Source organism: Balaenoptera musculus, chromosome 10, assembly GCF_009873245.2.
Source record: "Balaenoptera musculus isolate JJ_BM4_2016_0621 chromosome 10, mBalMus1.pri.v3, whole genome shotgun sequence".
Classification (NCBI taxonomy): domain Eukaryota; kingdom Metazoa; phylum Chordata; class Mammalia; order Artiodactyla; family Balaenopteridae; genus Balaenoptera; species Balaenoptera musculus.
In genome coordinates, this window is record NC_045794.1 from 101,274,579 (window position 1) to 101,289,597 (window position 15,019).

The 15,019-nt window shown below is 53.8% G+C and overlaps 1 protein-coding gene across 8 annotated transcripts in view; it reads right to left on the reverse strand.

The window, feature by feature from the left end:
- Positions 1-15,019, reverse strand: part of CELSR1 (cadherin EGF LAG seven-pass G-type receptor 1) — a 149,315-nt gene that overhangs the window by 57,690 nt on the left and 76,606 nt on the right. For all 8 annotated transcript variants that reach the window (XM_036864896.1, XM_036864897.1, XM_036864900.1 and 5 more), the window contains exons 4-5: positions 9,783-9,898; positions 9,173-9,261 (exon numbers count right to left, since the gene is read on the reverse strand). In XM_036864896.1, the coding sequence (XP_036720791.1) occupies positions 9,173-9,261; positions 9,783-9,898 (205 nt within the window). The remainder of the gene's footprint in view (positions 1-9,172; positions 9,262-9,782; positions 9,899-15,019) is intronic.

Below are 15,019 nucleotides of genomic sequence, written 5' to 3' on the forward strand. Positions count from 1 at the left end.
TTGAGTTAATTTTAGATGCACATGCAATTCTAAAAAATAACAGGTATCTGATGTGCCCTTTACCCAGTTTCCACCAATGGTAAACATCCTGCAAGTGATACTATAACATCACAGCCCAGATGTGGACGCTGATACCGTCAGGATGTAGAACATTCCATCACCACTAGGACCCCACCTGTTGCCCTTTCACAGCCACACCCACTTCCCTCCCACCCCCACCCCAGGCAACCACTCATCTGTTCTCCAATTCTATCATTCTGTCATTCAAGAATGTTATACAGGGACTTCCCTGGTGGCACAATGGTTAAGAATCCGCCTGCCAATGCAGGGGACATGGGTTCAAGCCTTGGGCCGGGAAGATCCCACATGCTGCAGAGCAGCTAAGCCCGTGCGCCACAACTACTGAACCTGTGCTCCAGAGCCCGCAATCCACAACTACTGAGCCCGTGCACCACAACTACTGAAGCCCACGTGCCTAGAGCCCGTGCTCTGCAGCAACAGAAGCCACCACAATGAGAAGCCCACACACCACAACAAAGAGTAGCCCCCACTCACCACAAACTAGAGAAGGCCCGTGCACAGCAATGAAGACTCAATGCAGCCAAAAATAAATAAATAAATAAATAAAATAAATAAATTTATTAGGAAAAAAAAAGAATGTTATACAAATGGAATCATACGGTACACAAGCTCGTGAGACTGGCTTTCCCTGCTCTGCATATTTTTCTCTTACATGTATCAGTAGTTCGTTCCTTCTTATTACTGAATAGTATTCCGAGTTCCATGGTGTGGATGTACCCAGTCTGCTTAGCCATTCACCCACAGGGGCCTTCTGGGAGGTTTCCAGTTTGGGAATGTTAGGGAAAGAGCTGCTGTGAACATGTGTATACATGACTTGCATCTATAGTCATGAGGGATATTGGCCTGTAGTTTCTTTGGTACTGTCTTCATCTCGTTTTGGTATTAGGGTAATACTAACTTCACAAAATGAACTGGGAAGTGTTCCCTCCTCTTCTATTTTCTTAAAGAGACTGTACAGAATTGGTGTAATTCTTTAAACATTTGGTAGCCTTCTCCAGTGAAACCACCTGAGCCTGGAGATTTCATTTTGGGGAGTTTTTAAAATACAAATCCAATTTCCTTAATAGTAATGTAGTTATTTGAATTATTTATTTCACATTGGTTGTGTTTTTTGAGGAACTGAGAATTTATTCCTGATACTAGTCACCTGTCTTCTCTCTTTTTTTTGGGGGGGGGGGGGATGGTCAGTCTTGTTAGAAGTTTGACAACGTTATTGATTTTCCCAAAGCTCTGTTTCGTTGATCCTTTCTGGTTTTTTCCTGTTTTAAAAACCACTGGTTTCTGCTCTTATCTTTATTCTTTCTTTCCATCTACTTGTTTTGGGTTTATTTTGTTCTTATTTTTGGAAGTTCTTGAGGTGGGAACTCATATTATTGACTTGAGGCTTATTCTCTTTTCTAATATAAGTATGTAATGCTATGAATTTCCCTCTGAGCACTGCTCTACCTTCATCCCACATATTTTGGTATTTCGTATTTCATTCCTTTTAAATTAAAAAAATTTTAAACAAACTTCCTTCCTCCCTTTTCTGAATAATTGAATACTTCAGTCAAGTCTCTACGAAGGCCCCTCTTTCCCAGCACCTGCTGGAGTCAGTCAACAGATTCAGGGCTGAGAGAGGTAGCAGCTCACAAGGCTGAGGCTGAGTGAGAAGGGCAGCAGGGAGGCAGCCTGGTGAGGGCCAAGGGTGATTGAGGATAGCAGCTAAGTGAGGTGGTGGAACAGTGGGGTTGGCAGACTGTTTAAATAATGGTGGATTGAGATAATAAATAACTATATTGAGGATAATGGGAACAATGTTTCTCACTGAGCAAGAAAAGATTTACAAATATGGAAAGGGAAAAAACTAGAATGACTCTGTAGTGCTGGAATGGAATTCAAGGTTTTCAATAAGTAGAGATAGAAATAAATATGAAGTTCAGTATGTGTATATATGAGCATGCACACATACCTATACATACATATACACACACATCCATGTCCTAGCTCTGCCCAGTGAGAGATTGGGAGTGAGACACCCTAGGGGCAATGAGCATATCTAGCTCCTGAATCTTGGTTTCTAAATACCTTTCTTTTTTTTTTAACATCTTTATTGGAGTATAATTGCTTTACAATGTTGTGTTAGTTTCTGCTGTATAACGAAGTGAATCAGCCCTATGTATACACATATCCCCATATCCCCTCCCTCTTACGTCTCCATAGCATCCTCCTTATCCCACACCTCTAGGTGGTTGCAAAGCACCGAGCTGATCTCCCTGTGCGACGCAGCTGCTTCCCACTAGCTATCTGTTTTACATTTGGTAGTGTATATATGTCAATGCTACTCTCTCACTTCGTCCCAGCTTACCCTTCCCCCTCCCTGTGTCCCCAAGTCCATTCTCTACGTCTGTGTCTTTATTCCTGTCCTGCCCCTAGGTTCATCAGAACCATTTTCTTTTTTTTTTTAGATTCCATATATATGTATTAGCATATGGTATTTGTTTTTCTCTTTCTGACTTACTTCACTCTGTATGACAGACTCTAGGTCCATCCACCTCACTACAAATAACTCAATTTCGTTTCTTTTTATGGCTGAGTAATATTCCATTGTACGTATCTGCCACGTCTTCTTTATCCATTCATCTGTCGATAGACACTTAGGTTGCTTCCATGTCCTGGCTATTGTAAATAGTGCTGCAATGAACATTGTGGTACATCACTCTTTTTGAATTATGGTTTTCTCAGGGTATATGCCCAGTAGTGGGATTGCTGGGTCACGTGATAGTCCTATTCTTAGTTTTTTAAGGAATCTCCATACTGTTCTCCATAGTGGCTGTATCAGTTTACATTCCCACCAACTGTGCAAGAGGGTTCCCTTTTCTGCACACCCTCTCCAGCATTTATTGTTTGTAGATTTTTTGATGATGGCCATTCTGACCGGTGTGAGGTGATACCTTATTGTAGTTTTGATTTGCATTTCTCTAATGATTAGTGATGTTGAGCATCTTTTCATGTGTTTGTTGGCCATCTGTATATCTTGTTTGGAGAAATGTCTGTTTAGGTCTTCTGCCCATTTTTGGATTGGGCTGTTTGTTCTTTTGATATTGAGCTGCATGAGCTGCTTGTATATTTTGGAGATTAATCCTCTGTCAGTTGCTTTGTTTGCAAACATTTTCTCCCACTCTGAGGGCTGTCTTTTCATCTTGTTTATGGTTTCCTTTGCTGTGCAAAAGCTTTTAAGTTTCATTAGGTCCCATTTGTTTATTTTTGCTTTTATTTCCATTTCTCTAGGAGGTGGGTCAAAAAGGATCTTGCTGTGATTTATGTCATAGAGTGTTCTGCCTATGTTTTCCTCTAAGAGTTTTATAGTGTCTGGCCTTACATTTGGTCTTTAATCCATTTTGAGTTTATTTTTGTGTATGGTGTTAGGAAGTGTTCTAATTTCACTCTTTTATATGTAGCTGTCCAGTTTTCCCAGCACCACTTATTGAAGAGGCTGTCTTTTCTCCATTGTATACTCTTGCCTCCTTTAACAAAGATAAAGTGACCATAGGTACGTGGGTTTATCTCTGGGCTTTCTATCCTGTTCCATTGATCTATATTTCTGTTTTTGTACCAGTACCATACTGTCTTGATTACTGTAGCTTTGTAGTATAGTCTGAAGTCCAGGAGCCTGATTCCTCCAGCTCCGTTTTTCTTTCTCAAGATTGCTTTGGCTATTCGGGGTCTTTTGTGTTTCCATACAAATTGTGCAACTAAATACCTTTCTTTATTAAAAGAATCCAGAGTTCTGTGGGTAAAATGACCCCTCTCCCTCCCTCCCTCTCTCTCCCTCTCCCTCCCTCTCTTTCTCTATCTCCCTCTCCTTCTCACTCTCTCTCTCTCCCTCTCCCCTTCTCCTCTTCCCTACGCCACCCCTTCCACATCCTCTGGAGCATCAGTTCCTGGACAGCAATAGAGTTTTATCTCTTTTGTCTTCTGTAAATCCCCGTACCCTAAACAGTTCCTGGCACACAGTAGGCAGTCAATAACTGCTCCATGTATTAATGAATGAACAAAGGCATGAAGGAAGGGCTGCAGGGAGTGACGAGGGAGGCCAGGCAGCCACACCCAGAGGACCACATAAACCACAGCAGGTCTGCAGGACCCCAGGAGAACTTTCATCAAGACCAGCCTGAAACAAGATTCTGAGTGGAAGCCCTTGAGTTTTCTGGAACATTTGTGGAAGCAGAGGGAGACCCCCCCCCCTTGACCCCAGGGTGTGGTGGATCACATCCCTCTGCACCACCCCATGCACAGCCCACTTCCCTGGAACCCCTGGAATATAGTGTGTGACACAGACCCAAGAGGTTATGAATGACTTGAACAAGTCAGGTCTGAAGTACCGCCGGGGCAGAGTAGTCCCTAATGAACCCGTACCAGTGGCCCCTTCCCCAAGGTCGTGGGCATCTCCAGCACTGGGATGCTCTGCTCAGTGATCTCAGAGGATGCTGTCATTCGAGAGAAGCGGCTCAGCTGGGGCTCTCACTTCACGAAGATGCTTTCAGCGCTGGACCAAAGACAACCCTTGTCATCTCAGAGTCACTCAAACCAGAACAGGCCGCCTGCCAAGGCCCCGCCCAGGATCCTATCAAACTCCTCCTGGATGATGTGTCAGCATCCCCGAGACCCAGCTGGGCTCCCGGACAAGGTGAGGGCCTCCAGGTAATCCTTCCAGACGCCCAGGGCAAGGGCCCCGCCGGGCACACGATAGGCACTCAGTGAGTGAGTGACTGTCCTCTCAGGCGTCCTCCCCAGGAAGAGCGGAGATGCCACATTATAGATGCTTCCACAGGAGGGTGCTTCTCCCCTTCCCCACGGCCCCCAGGGTCTCTACACCAAACATTTTGACACCGAAGGGCAAGGGGAAAGGGCAGACACCCCGAAGAGCCCTGACTACCGCCAAACCTGAGTTCCAACTGCAAAGAAATCATTTTAGAACGATCTACACAAAACTATCATCTCACAACAACCTGCACAAACTCTTGCATCAGGCGCATTCACTCTTTTGCGAGTTGGCAGGGAAATGTTTACCTATCGTGCACAATAGCCTTGGAAAAAAAAGCACATCTGCGACGAAGTGATGACCACAAATCCTCCAAATCCTCCCCAAACCTCCAGGGGTAGGTGTGGGCGGCGGGGCTCTGGGTTCCATCTGCGCTTGACGGAGTTCGACATGTTTCTGCAAAGCATCCGCCTTTAAAATACCTTCCCAGGAAAACGCCCAGCCCCAGCGGGCACCTGGGCTCCACCAAAGGTGAATTATACCACCAGACCTTCCCGCTTCAAATGCCACCAAGCAGGAAAAAAAAGTAAACTGACTTTGCCCGGCTCCCTGCCTGGGGGCACCAACCCATAGAGACCACATCAAGTGGCCCTGTTCTCTGATTTCTGGCTGCCTTTGGCCACTGGGGAGCCTAAGGAAATGGAAGAGAGGGCGGGGAAAGCCGTCAGGAGGTCGCTTCTCTGCACAGGTGGCTTCTCTCCAGGACCCCTCCTATCTGGGTTCCATTCTGCCCTCTCCCCTGGTTCCTCTCGGCCTCAGGGCTGTCACAGCCCCAGGTCCTGCACTGCCCATCATGGGTGCCCCGCACCCTGCGCCCCTTTGGTGATACACCCTCCTGGGACCATCCTGGTGAGGTTTCCACCTATTTCCTGGGTGTGTGTGTGTGGCGGGGGTGACTGGTAAAATAGCCCAGACAGGCTCCTGGGCCCCAGAAGACTTGGGGAGGGTCCAAGGGGCCCCAGAGGTTTCCCACACAGGACCCACTCTAAGGACCAGACACGACGCGGATGACACAACAGGTGCCTGCAGAGCAGAGCGACGCGCCCCTCCCGGACCACTTCCAGCGCTGCCCTCCTTCCCATCCGTCCGGCCGCGCACCCTGACGTGGGCCCTGCGCACTGCCCCCACGCCCCACTCCAAACCTGCTCGCCCCCTGCCGAGCCCCGCCCGGGCCCCTGGACACGTGAGTGCCTCGGGCCCTGAGACACAAAGCTCCCAGGAGACCCATGTCCCTAATCCAGAGCACTTCGGGCACTTCCCATTGTGTGATGAGGGAAACCACAGCAGGGGGGCCTCAGGGTCTACCTGCAAACTGCTTGGTTTCCTCCATCAAACAGCCGAGGGCAGGAGAGGAAATAGCTGAGCTGGCAGCAGGGGAAAGGCCTAATCCCGCGCTGAGGGTCTGCTTCAGGTGCCGCTGAAAGGCTGGCCCTGGGAACGGAAGCGGTGGGTGGCCGTGATCCACGGCCACGGCGTGTTCTCTCACGTGGGCTCCTCCTTCCTTCTCCCAGGGGCATCCCGGGGGCCCTTTAGGAGTGAGTTGACTCCTCGGTGCTCCCTGGAGGGTCTCTGTGAGCAGACCCTCGTGATGCTTCCCGCGTGCCTGACGATGGTCAAGAATGATGGATGCCTCCGGACTTGGGCAGGGCTGGCGGAGCCAGAGGTTCTGTCTCTGCTCAGCTGTGACAGGCTGCTGCTTCAGCCATCGGCAGGTGACTCTGGAACACGCCACGTGCAGGTGCTCTGGTGGGCAACCAAGGCTGACACAGCCCCGAAGCCCGAAGTCTTCAGCCGGCCCTGGGAGATGCGTTTCCCATACAAGCAGGAAGGAAAATGCACCACGTGTGCGTCCTTTGCTTCCCTGACATGGAGCATGGGCCCCGGAGGGTCCCCTCGGCCCATCCCGACTGGCCTGCACCCTGCCGAGCGCACAGCCGACTGCCCATCCCTGACGTCCCGGCCCTGCTGGCGAGGGGAGGAGGCCAGAGGCTGAGAGCTCAGAGGTGTGCGAAGCCCAGACCGTGGGGCATGACATCCTTGCCACGTGGCAGGCACCTGCCCCAGAGCAGCGGGCAGGTGAGAGCATCCATTGCCAACTCTTACTTTTCCTTCTTTCCACTCGAGGGGGTGCGCAAGGTCCCGACAAAAGCCCGAATGTGTTTGAGCCAGAAAACCACTGACCCCTTGTCCCCAACCTTGGCCCAGGAGGGGCCAGCCTCGCAGGAGCTCTGCTGCCGACACACCTGCCTGGTGGTCCTGCCCGGACACGGGACAGCCACCCCGACCATGTGAACAGAGGAATCGGGGGTCCGTCCGCTGTCCTGCTGGCTGGAGCAGATCCAGGCCCCGACATCAGATGCAACAGTTCCTGCATTCAGCAGGACTGTGCCCCGTGCTATGGGGACACAGAGGCTCACAGGGCGTGGTCCTGGCCTCGGGGCTCGTGACCCTCCAGGATGCTGGGGCACAGTCTTCGTACCTGTGCGCAGTTGAGAGCTGCTGTCCCTCGGCTGCCTCATCGTGACAGAATGGCTGCGGGGGAGACTGTCTCCAGGGCAGAGAGAAGGGGCCGAAACCACCTGAACTCGAGCAGGTTGTAGGGGCAGAAGAATTCACTTGGGAGAGTCCAGGGGGCCCCCTCTGTCCTCTAGGGTGAGAGAGGCCCACGGGTAGCAACTGGGGAAAGGACATCGCGTGGGTTAAGACGTCGTGAAAGAGAAACCCAAGCTGTGTGTCCATCCCATCCTCGAGCCCCCCGGAGCTCAGCAGGAGGTGAGGCTCTGAGGGTCCCACGGCACCCACTGTCTCGCACAGCGGCCACACAAGGCTGCTCCAGGCAGGCAGCAGGTGGGTGCACCTCACACTGGCTCCTAATTGTCCCAAACAGCCATAGGAGCACAGCTGCAGCAGAAGACTCCAGCGCCTGAGGCGGGGCAGCTAGGAAATTGCACGTGTGTCTTTGGAGGCGCGCTGTCTTCCTCTGGTCCGTCCCCCGCTCCCCACCCCACCTCCTTAACTGGCTCACGCGGCCCTGCATCAAGCACTGCCGAGCACAGCCGAGACCACGGCCCCAGGGGGCTAACAGGAATGAGGGCGGCAGGCTGTCCTGGGGGCTGCGGTAGCCCAGACCCCGTCCCAGGCACTGCGAACGCTCTCTGCTTGGTCCCCAGAATCCTGAGAGCAGCACCAGCCCCCGCGTCGCTTCAGATCTGCACCCTGACCCCTCCAGAACCTCTCACTGCCCTCATCCCAAATACCGCGCAGAGTTCCACACCCGAGTCAAAACCTACCCGGCCTCTGTCCTGGGCTGGGCGACAGGGGCGTCTCCCGCCCACAGACTGGGGACAAAAACCACGGTCACTGTGCGGGTGATCACTGCTGGGGACCCAAGGATTTCGGGTGATGGAGATATGAGACGTGTAGGGTGAGCCATATGTAAACAGGAGGCACAGGGCGCCGATGGCTGAGGACAGACTAGGGGAAGGACGGCGACAGGAAGGGGTCTCTATGACACAGACCTCAGGCCCAAGTGGTGGGAGAGGTCGCCCATTACCACTGTGTCAAAAAGCTGAAATGCAGTAGACGTGAAAGACAAAAAGCACCCTTCCTCCACGGGTGTATCTCTTACAGAGGGAGGACCCCTTGTCTGCCAGCCAAGCCCAGGCCCAAGCCCTGCGGAGGCCTGGGTCGGGGCTCAATGAGCAGGAGGCACCCTGGAGTTTCCCAGGAAGGAGAAGAGCGGTTTGCAAAAACCACAGCGACTACGGAAAGCACCACAGCGATGGAAAGCGGGGCATGCTGATGCAAAAACCGCCAAGGAGTTTCCTTACAAGCCAATAAACAGCAAAATGAAAGGAAACCCCCCAAAACGCCCAGACCTTCACAGCATTTCCTACGGGAGCCTTCTGACTCTCAGGTTTCATCCAGGTAAGAGTGGACGATTTGGGCTTTGGAACAGTGTTTGAATGGCCTGGAATTTTAGCCACCAGTAATGACTCGGCCGAGGCAGCTGCAATGAATAAGCTCTTTCTACGTCCTTTTCCCCGTGTAGGACTCTGGGATCCCTGAGTCTCCCCGCCCAGCCCTCCCTGGGGGAGTATCCACCCCAGCGCAGGGCTTGGGTGTCTTTACACAGACCCTCAACAAATGCCCATTTCCTAAATAACTTTTTCAACCAGCATATTTATTGAAATTTCAGAGTATAAATGTCTAAAGACCAAAAAGCTGCCAGGGCCCCCTCCACTGGCCGCCCGGGCTGGGGGTCGGGTGGGGCGGCGCCGGTCCTACCTTGTTGTAATACTGCACCTGCACCGAATGCCACCGCCCGTCACTCACGCCCCCAGGAACCTGTGGCGCCACCATCGTCGTGGTCTCACCTGCGGGGCGGGGGGAGGTCCAGAGAGAACAGAGAGGTGAACAGACCACTAAGGCTAAAAGTCCTTCCATCAGCCTGGACGAATGTTCTTTCCAACCACCGGGAAAACATTTTTAATGGCTTTGTCAATATTTTCAACCTACAGAGGCAGAAGCACACTTCAATGATTCCCTAGTTTTTGGAAATTTGAGCTGTGTCTTATAAACAACGCTGCAATGAACATCTTTGTGCGTTCTGCATCTCTCCCACAGGACAGATTCCCAGATGGAGAACCAGGGAATCAGTGGGTCAGCCCGCTTGACGGCGCTGCACAGCATGGGGTGGTTTTTTGCTTTTTTGACAGTGCCATGAGGCATGCGGGACCTTAGTTCCCCGACCATGGATCGAACCCACGCCCCCTGCGATGGAAGCATGGAGTCCTAACCACTGGACCACCAGGGAAGTCCCGATGGGGTGGTTTTAACCAACCAAGGGCCCAGGACGTGCTCCGAGGGTGGCTCCGTCCTGTGCAGGAGGCTTTACCTGCCGAGAAGGTGAGCTGCACCTGCTCATCCACGATCTCCAGGGCGATGAAGTCGTGCTTCTCGTTGAAGCGGCCATTATACAGCAGCAGGGCGTTCCTCTCCTGGGTGGCAAACCTGGGGGGGCAAGGGGAAGCACGTCACACAGTGAATGAGCCCGGGGTGGAAGGTCTGCAGGTGGCCTGCAGGTGGGGGAACAAGAGGCTGCCCAGGGCGACAAGCCCGGCCAGAGTGGGCAAGAGCGTGAGTGCACTCGGCAAAGACTCTGGTCCCCAGGACTCTTTTTTTCACATCAGGAGTGGACAGCCCATAAAACCTGATTAGCGATGTTCTCTTCTGGAAGGAGCAAAGCAGATTCCAGGGGGCACTTTGCTTACCACAACCTGTACAGGTGAAAAGATTCCATTCGCACGGTGCTCTAGAAGGATGACACAGCCACTATACCAACTGGAAATGTTTGGACAGTAAACACAGGCAGTGCCTACATCGCACGTACATGCCCCAGGGCACAGGGATGTGGGTGTTGATCACCACCTCAGGGCCTATGCCCCTCGTCTCCACCACCACGCGTCCTTTTGCTCCCAAACCCTACACTCTTCCCTGCCCTCGGGCCTTTGCACCTGCTGTTCCCCCGAGTGGGGAATGATCTTCCCTGGCTCTGCAGATCTCCCAGATGTCACTCCGATTGTGCTTTCCCCAACTCACTTTATCTAAGTTGTGCCCCTCACCCTACAGGCTATCACACCACTCATCTTACTTCTGAAATTATCCTGCTTATTTGTTTGTTTATAAGAACACATGATCCTTTAAGGGGACAGATGATGACTCCCGTTCACTGCTGCATCCCCGAGACCAAAACAGGACCTGGTCCACACAAGCGCTTGATACCGATGTGCTGAATCCACGGACGGATGGCGGCCCACGTGAACCAACAGACGCGTGAAAACGAAAGACTTGTCAGACTTGAAGCACCCGGAGTAAAAAACCACTTACTCTGACAAGAGACAAATAGCCTCAGAAATCCTTCTCCCGCCCCCTGAGGAAGCCTTTTCCATCAGACCCGAGGGTCCCCGACACACCAAGTCACCACAAGGCTTCCTCGACGCCCTGGTTACAGAGAACCCGCAAACCTCCAGAGTGAACTCGGGACTGTCTCCTGAGCTAGCCGGATGTCTCTCTCACCGGAGATTAGGTGGGGGAAATTCTTTCCTTTGATTCCAGGTTGGTTTATCCATTTTCATGCGGCAGGAGTCTGTCAGAACCAGACTCAGGCATGTGACCCTAGCCTCTCCCTTGAGTTACATAAAATTGACATTTCCCGCCCAGACCTTGCATCCCCTCGGTTTAGAAGTCAGCAAGTACTGATGACAAACTCTAAAGAAAAAATACCTGCACGGCAAAGTGGAGGCTCCGGGTGTGGAGTGAGCAGGTAGAAGAGCTGAATTAAGACGGGGATGCACTCGACCCCAGGCTCGCTTCCCTTTGGGGGGGTCTCACTCTTGTGGGTTTCTCTTTGGACCGAGGTGGGAGCTGGTACAGGGTGGGGGTCAGTGATGAAATGGTCCTCCGGGCAGGCACCATGCACTGCTGGGAATGGACGATCTAATGATGGGACCCAGGGCCACAGGGAGGGTCTGAACAGCACAAGTAAAAAGGGGAAAGGCCAGAAACAGAAGCCGAGGCCTGGTGAGGGGCCAGGGGAAGAGGGAGAACAAAGGATGGGGATAAGGAGGCGGGCACCAGGGAGCTGAGGCGCCAGGAGCCCAGGCCCTTGGCAAACAGAAACCAGAAAGAGGAGAAGCAGCTTCGAAAGAAACCACCTGAAACAAAAGCCCTGGGCCGGTGCCCCAGCCCACCTTTCTCACAGTACGCCCGTCAGGAGGCAGAAGGCCCAACTCCTTCCTGGCCCTGCCCCAGAGCAACCGCAGCCCCAACACGGAACCGTTCTCCTGCTCAGGTTCTAGGGGGGGCTTTCTACGATTTTGCTTTTGAAGCTAAACTCCCTGATTTGGCCTCGGCCCGACCTTTTAGCCATCATCAGGTGTATCGGAAATCGTCCATAAATTGTTGTCACATGTGAGCATCTAAAATACTAGATTTGACAAGCAAGGGGACATACGCTACATTACGTGGACATTTAATTAAACACGACTGTTCTTTAGTTTCTCTGAGTCTGGAGCCACCAGACTTCCTTTGTTGGTTTCCAGCACGCCTGCCGGCCGCTGTGTCCATGGGCCCCCCCCCCGCACCAGGACTCTGGTCGCCTTTCAGGTCAGCCTCCTGCAGCTTCCTCACTGCACTGCCTATGACAGAGGGCTGCCGGCCACGCCCAGCTGGTGGGTGGCTATGGCCACGTAGACACCAAAACCACACGCCATCGACCTGTTTGCCAGAAGACACAGGGCACCTTTGGTTTGGGGGGCGGGCACCCACAGAAGCCTGCTGTTCTCAACATTCCAGCCACGTGGGACACAGAGTGGCCAGGGGTCCCAACCAGGGGCCCTCCTTTTGGAGGCTGTGCCCACGTGGTGGTCTCCTGAGCACAGGGCTTAGGGGCAGAGGGCGGGGACGTGGTGTTGGGAGCAGGCAGGCCAGGACCAGGGCCTGGCGCAGAGGTGCAGAGAGAGAAACGGGGGGGCCACAGCAAGTGCCAGCTCACGCGAGTCCTCACAACACCCCTGGAGAGGAAGCCTCACCAGCCGTTTTACAGGGCGGGGTGGAGCCCTGAACCGTGTACCAAAATGTGGGCAGTCACCCTAAAACAGCGGCCCAAATGGCCCAAACCTTAAAACTGCTCTTAGAATCAAACAGTACTGCAGCCGGGCCCAGGGGGCCAACCGGAGCTGTATCTCCCACCCCTCCCTCTTCCAAGTTCCCGGGAAAGGGGGTGATGTTCTAAGGATGAGAAACAGAGCCACGAGCAGGGCGCCCGGCATGCACACGGGCTCCACGGGTGACAGCTGCTCTTGCTCTTTTATTAAAGCTGGTCTCCAAGGGAAATTCAGGAAGAGGGCAGAACGTGGGAAACACCTGCAGATCAGGACAAGGTGGCCCTGGGCCCGTATCCTTTACGGGGGCGGGGGCCAGGGGGCGGGAGATTAAGAGCACAGGTTACACGCAGGGCCTGGGGGTCCCACCGGACAGCCTATGACCTTGGGCACGTTTTTCAACCTTTCTGCCTCAGTTTCCTCACCTGCGAGATGGGGAGAACAGTGATACCAGTTCTCAGGGTTCCCGCGAGAAGGAAATGGGCCTGACAGGTGAGGTGCCAGGGCAGTGCCAGCACAAAACCCGAATGCGGCCTCTGAGGGATCCACGCTGAAGTCTGTGAAGAGTCGGGCAGAGCCCAGAAGGTACTTCAGCAGGGACCAGTCTCCCTAAACAGAACGTCCTCCAAGAGGACGCCGTCTGCACCCCACACAGATGTCCGAGCCCAAGAATGTACCGAGGGGCTGAAGCAGGCCAAAGTGGGTGCAGGGGTCTGCCTGCCTCTGCAGAGCTCCCAGCAGACACTCCAGGCCACTCAGAATGCCCGGAATGTTCTCCCTCTGCAACTCAACCCCCTCCCACCCCCCACCGGGCCGAAGAGCCCCTCCTCTGGGAGAGCGGGAGCCCCCCGGCCAACGTCTTGGGGCCACAGCGGGGAGCATGGGCGCTCGTGCTTTGTGAGAGTGGAACTACCAGCTAGCTGCTCGCCTGGGCACCTGGGTGTCACGACACAGGACAAAAAGCCCCTGAGGAGCTTCGGGCCAGTGGGCGGACAGGCACAGAGAGAGAGCTGGACCTCAGCACAGTGATGAGCGCAGGCACAGCAATCCTGGGGCAGAAGCCCGGAAACACCAGCCAGGGAGCCCGTGTGGCCGTTTAAAGGTTTCAAAAGGACATGCATCTGCTTTGGAGACTTTAGCCCAATCAAATCATCTGACAACCAGGAAAAAAAATCAGGATCAGGAAATCTGCCATGAGTTCACACCCCCAACCAATGATCCAGTATGAAGGATGGGTTTAGAGCAAAAAGATCTGAGCCGCAATGTAGAAAACCCACCAATGACCCAAGCCCCCATGTTACCCAACTGCCAAGGTCATCTGGACCTTTCTTTAGGGGCAGTCAGGGTGGACGGTGGCCTGATCCTGCAAGCAGGAACATCAAAGGCTGAAGGCAGCAGACAAGCAGGCAGTGACCAGACGTCCAGCCGGAGCTGGAATGCAGGTACGGCCCGCCTGGGTCAGGGGGGCTTCCTGAAGGAAGCGGCAGCAGTCGGGCGGGCCGGCAGGAGGGGCCGAGGAAATGCCTGTGCAAGGCTGGGCAGGTCCAGAGAATCACGAGGTGAGGGTGGCCATGTCACAGGATGCGAGGTGCCAGAATCGGGGGTCACCAGGGGTCAGCACACAGGGGGCCACCCTGTGCCCTATTAAGAAGTTTGGGTGTTGCCCCAGGTGGCAGGCAGGCCCGGCAGGACTGTCGCACAGGGATCCACCTGACTCAGGCTGAGAGCAGACGCCACCAGTGCTGTTCCACGGGGGAGAGGCCGGTGGCCCAGGCCAAAGCGCTGGGAACTGGGAGAACAGTGGCGGGCAGGGGAGACACGAGGTCAAGGGACTCACAGGACATGACCGAGATGGGAGGGGGGGCGAGATGGAGGAGGACTGCCCGGGGGGGTTTCACATCAGCACCACGCGGCGCCTGTTGGCTGCACCGCACCCCTCACCTGCTCGGGGGGGGGGGGGCACCCCCAGGAGAGAAGTCTGCCCCATCCCTCCCCGAGATGCCCTGTTCTCCAAAGGGCAGCTCAGAGGAGCATCTTGTTCTGGGGGACACAGAATGCCGCATTCCCCTAATGGGCCCCCTAAACGCTGACCAAATACAAAATATACCCTGTACTACTAAGGTGAACTTGATAGAAGTCTTTACAATGGAAACGACAGATTTTTAAAAGTTAAATTAAATCTAAATTCTCTTGGAGAAAAAGATGCAAAAGTAAAAGAATGGCCACAGCACACAGTCAGCCTGCTTCCTCCTGTTATGGGTTAAAGAACCAGGGCGGGAAGGGGTGAGGCCGCCTGCCCGTGGTTTCCCAGCAAGCTGGTGGCACAGCAGGAGCCTACGCTGAGTCTCATTCCCAAGCCTGCTGGGCCCTTTCCCTCCACCTTCTGGCCACCTGGGTGGCAGGGGTGCCCACGTGGCGGCAGGTGAGTAGGACCAGGGCAGCCGGGGGTCGGCTTCATGGGCATGTGAGC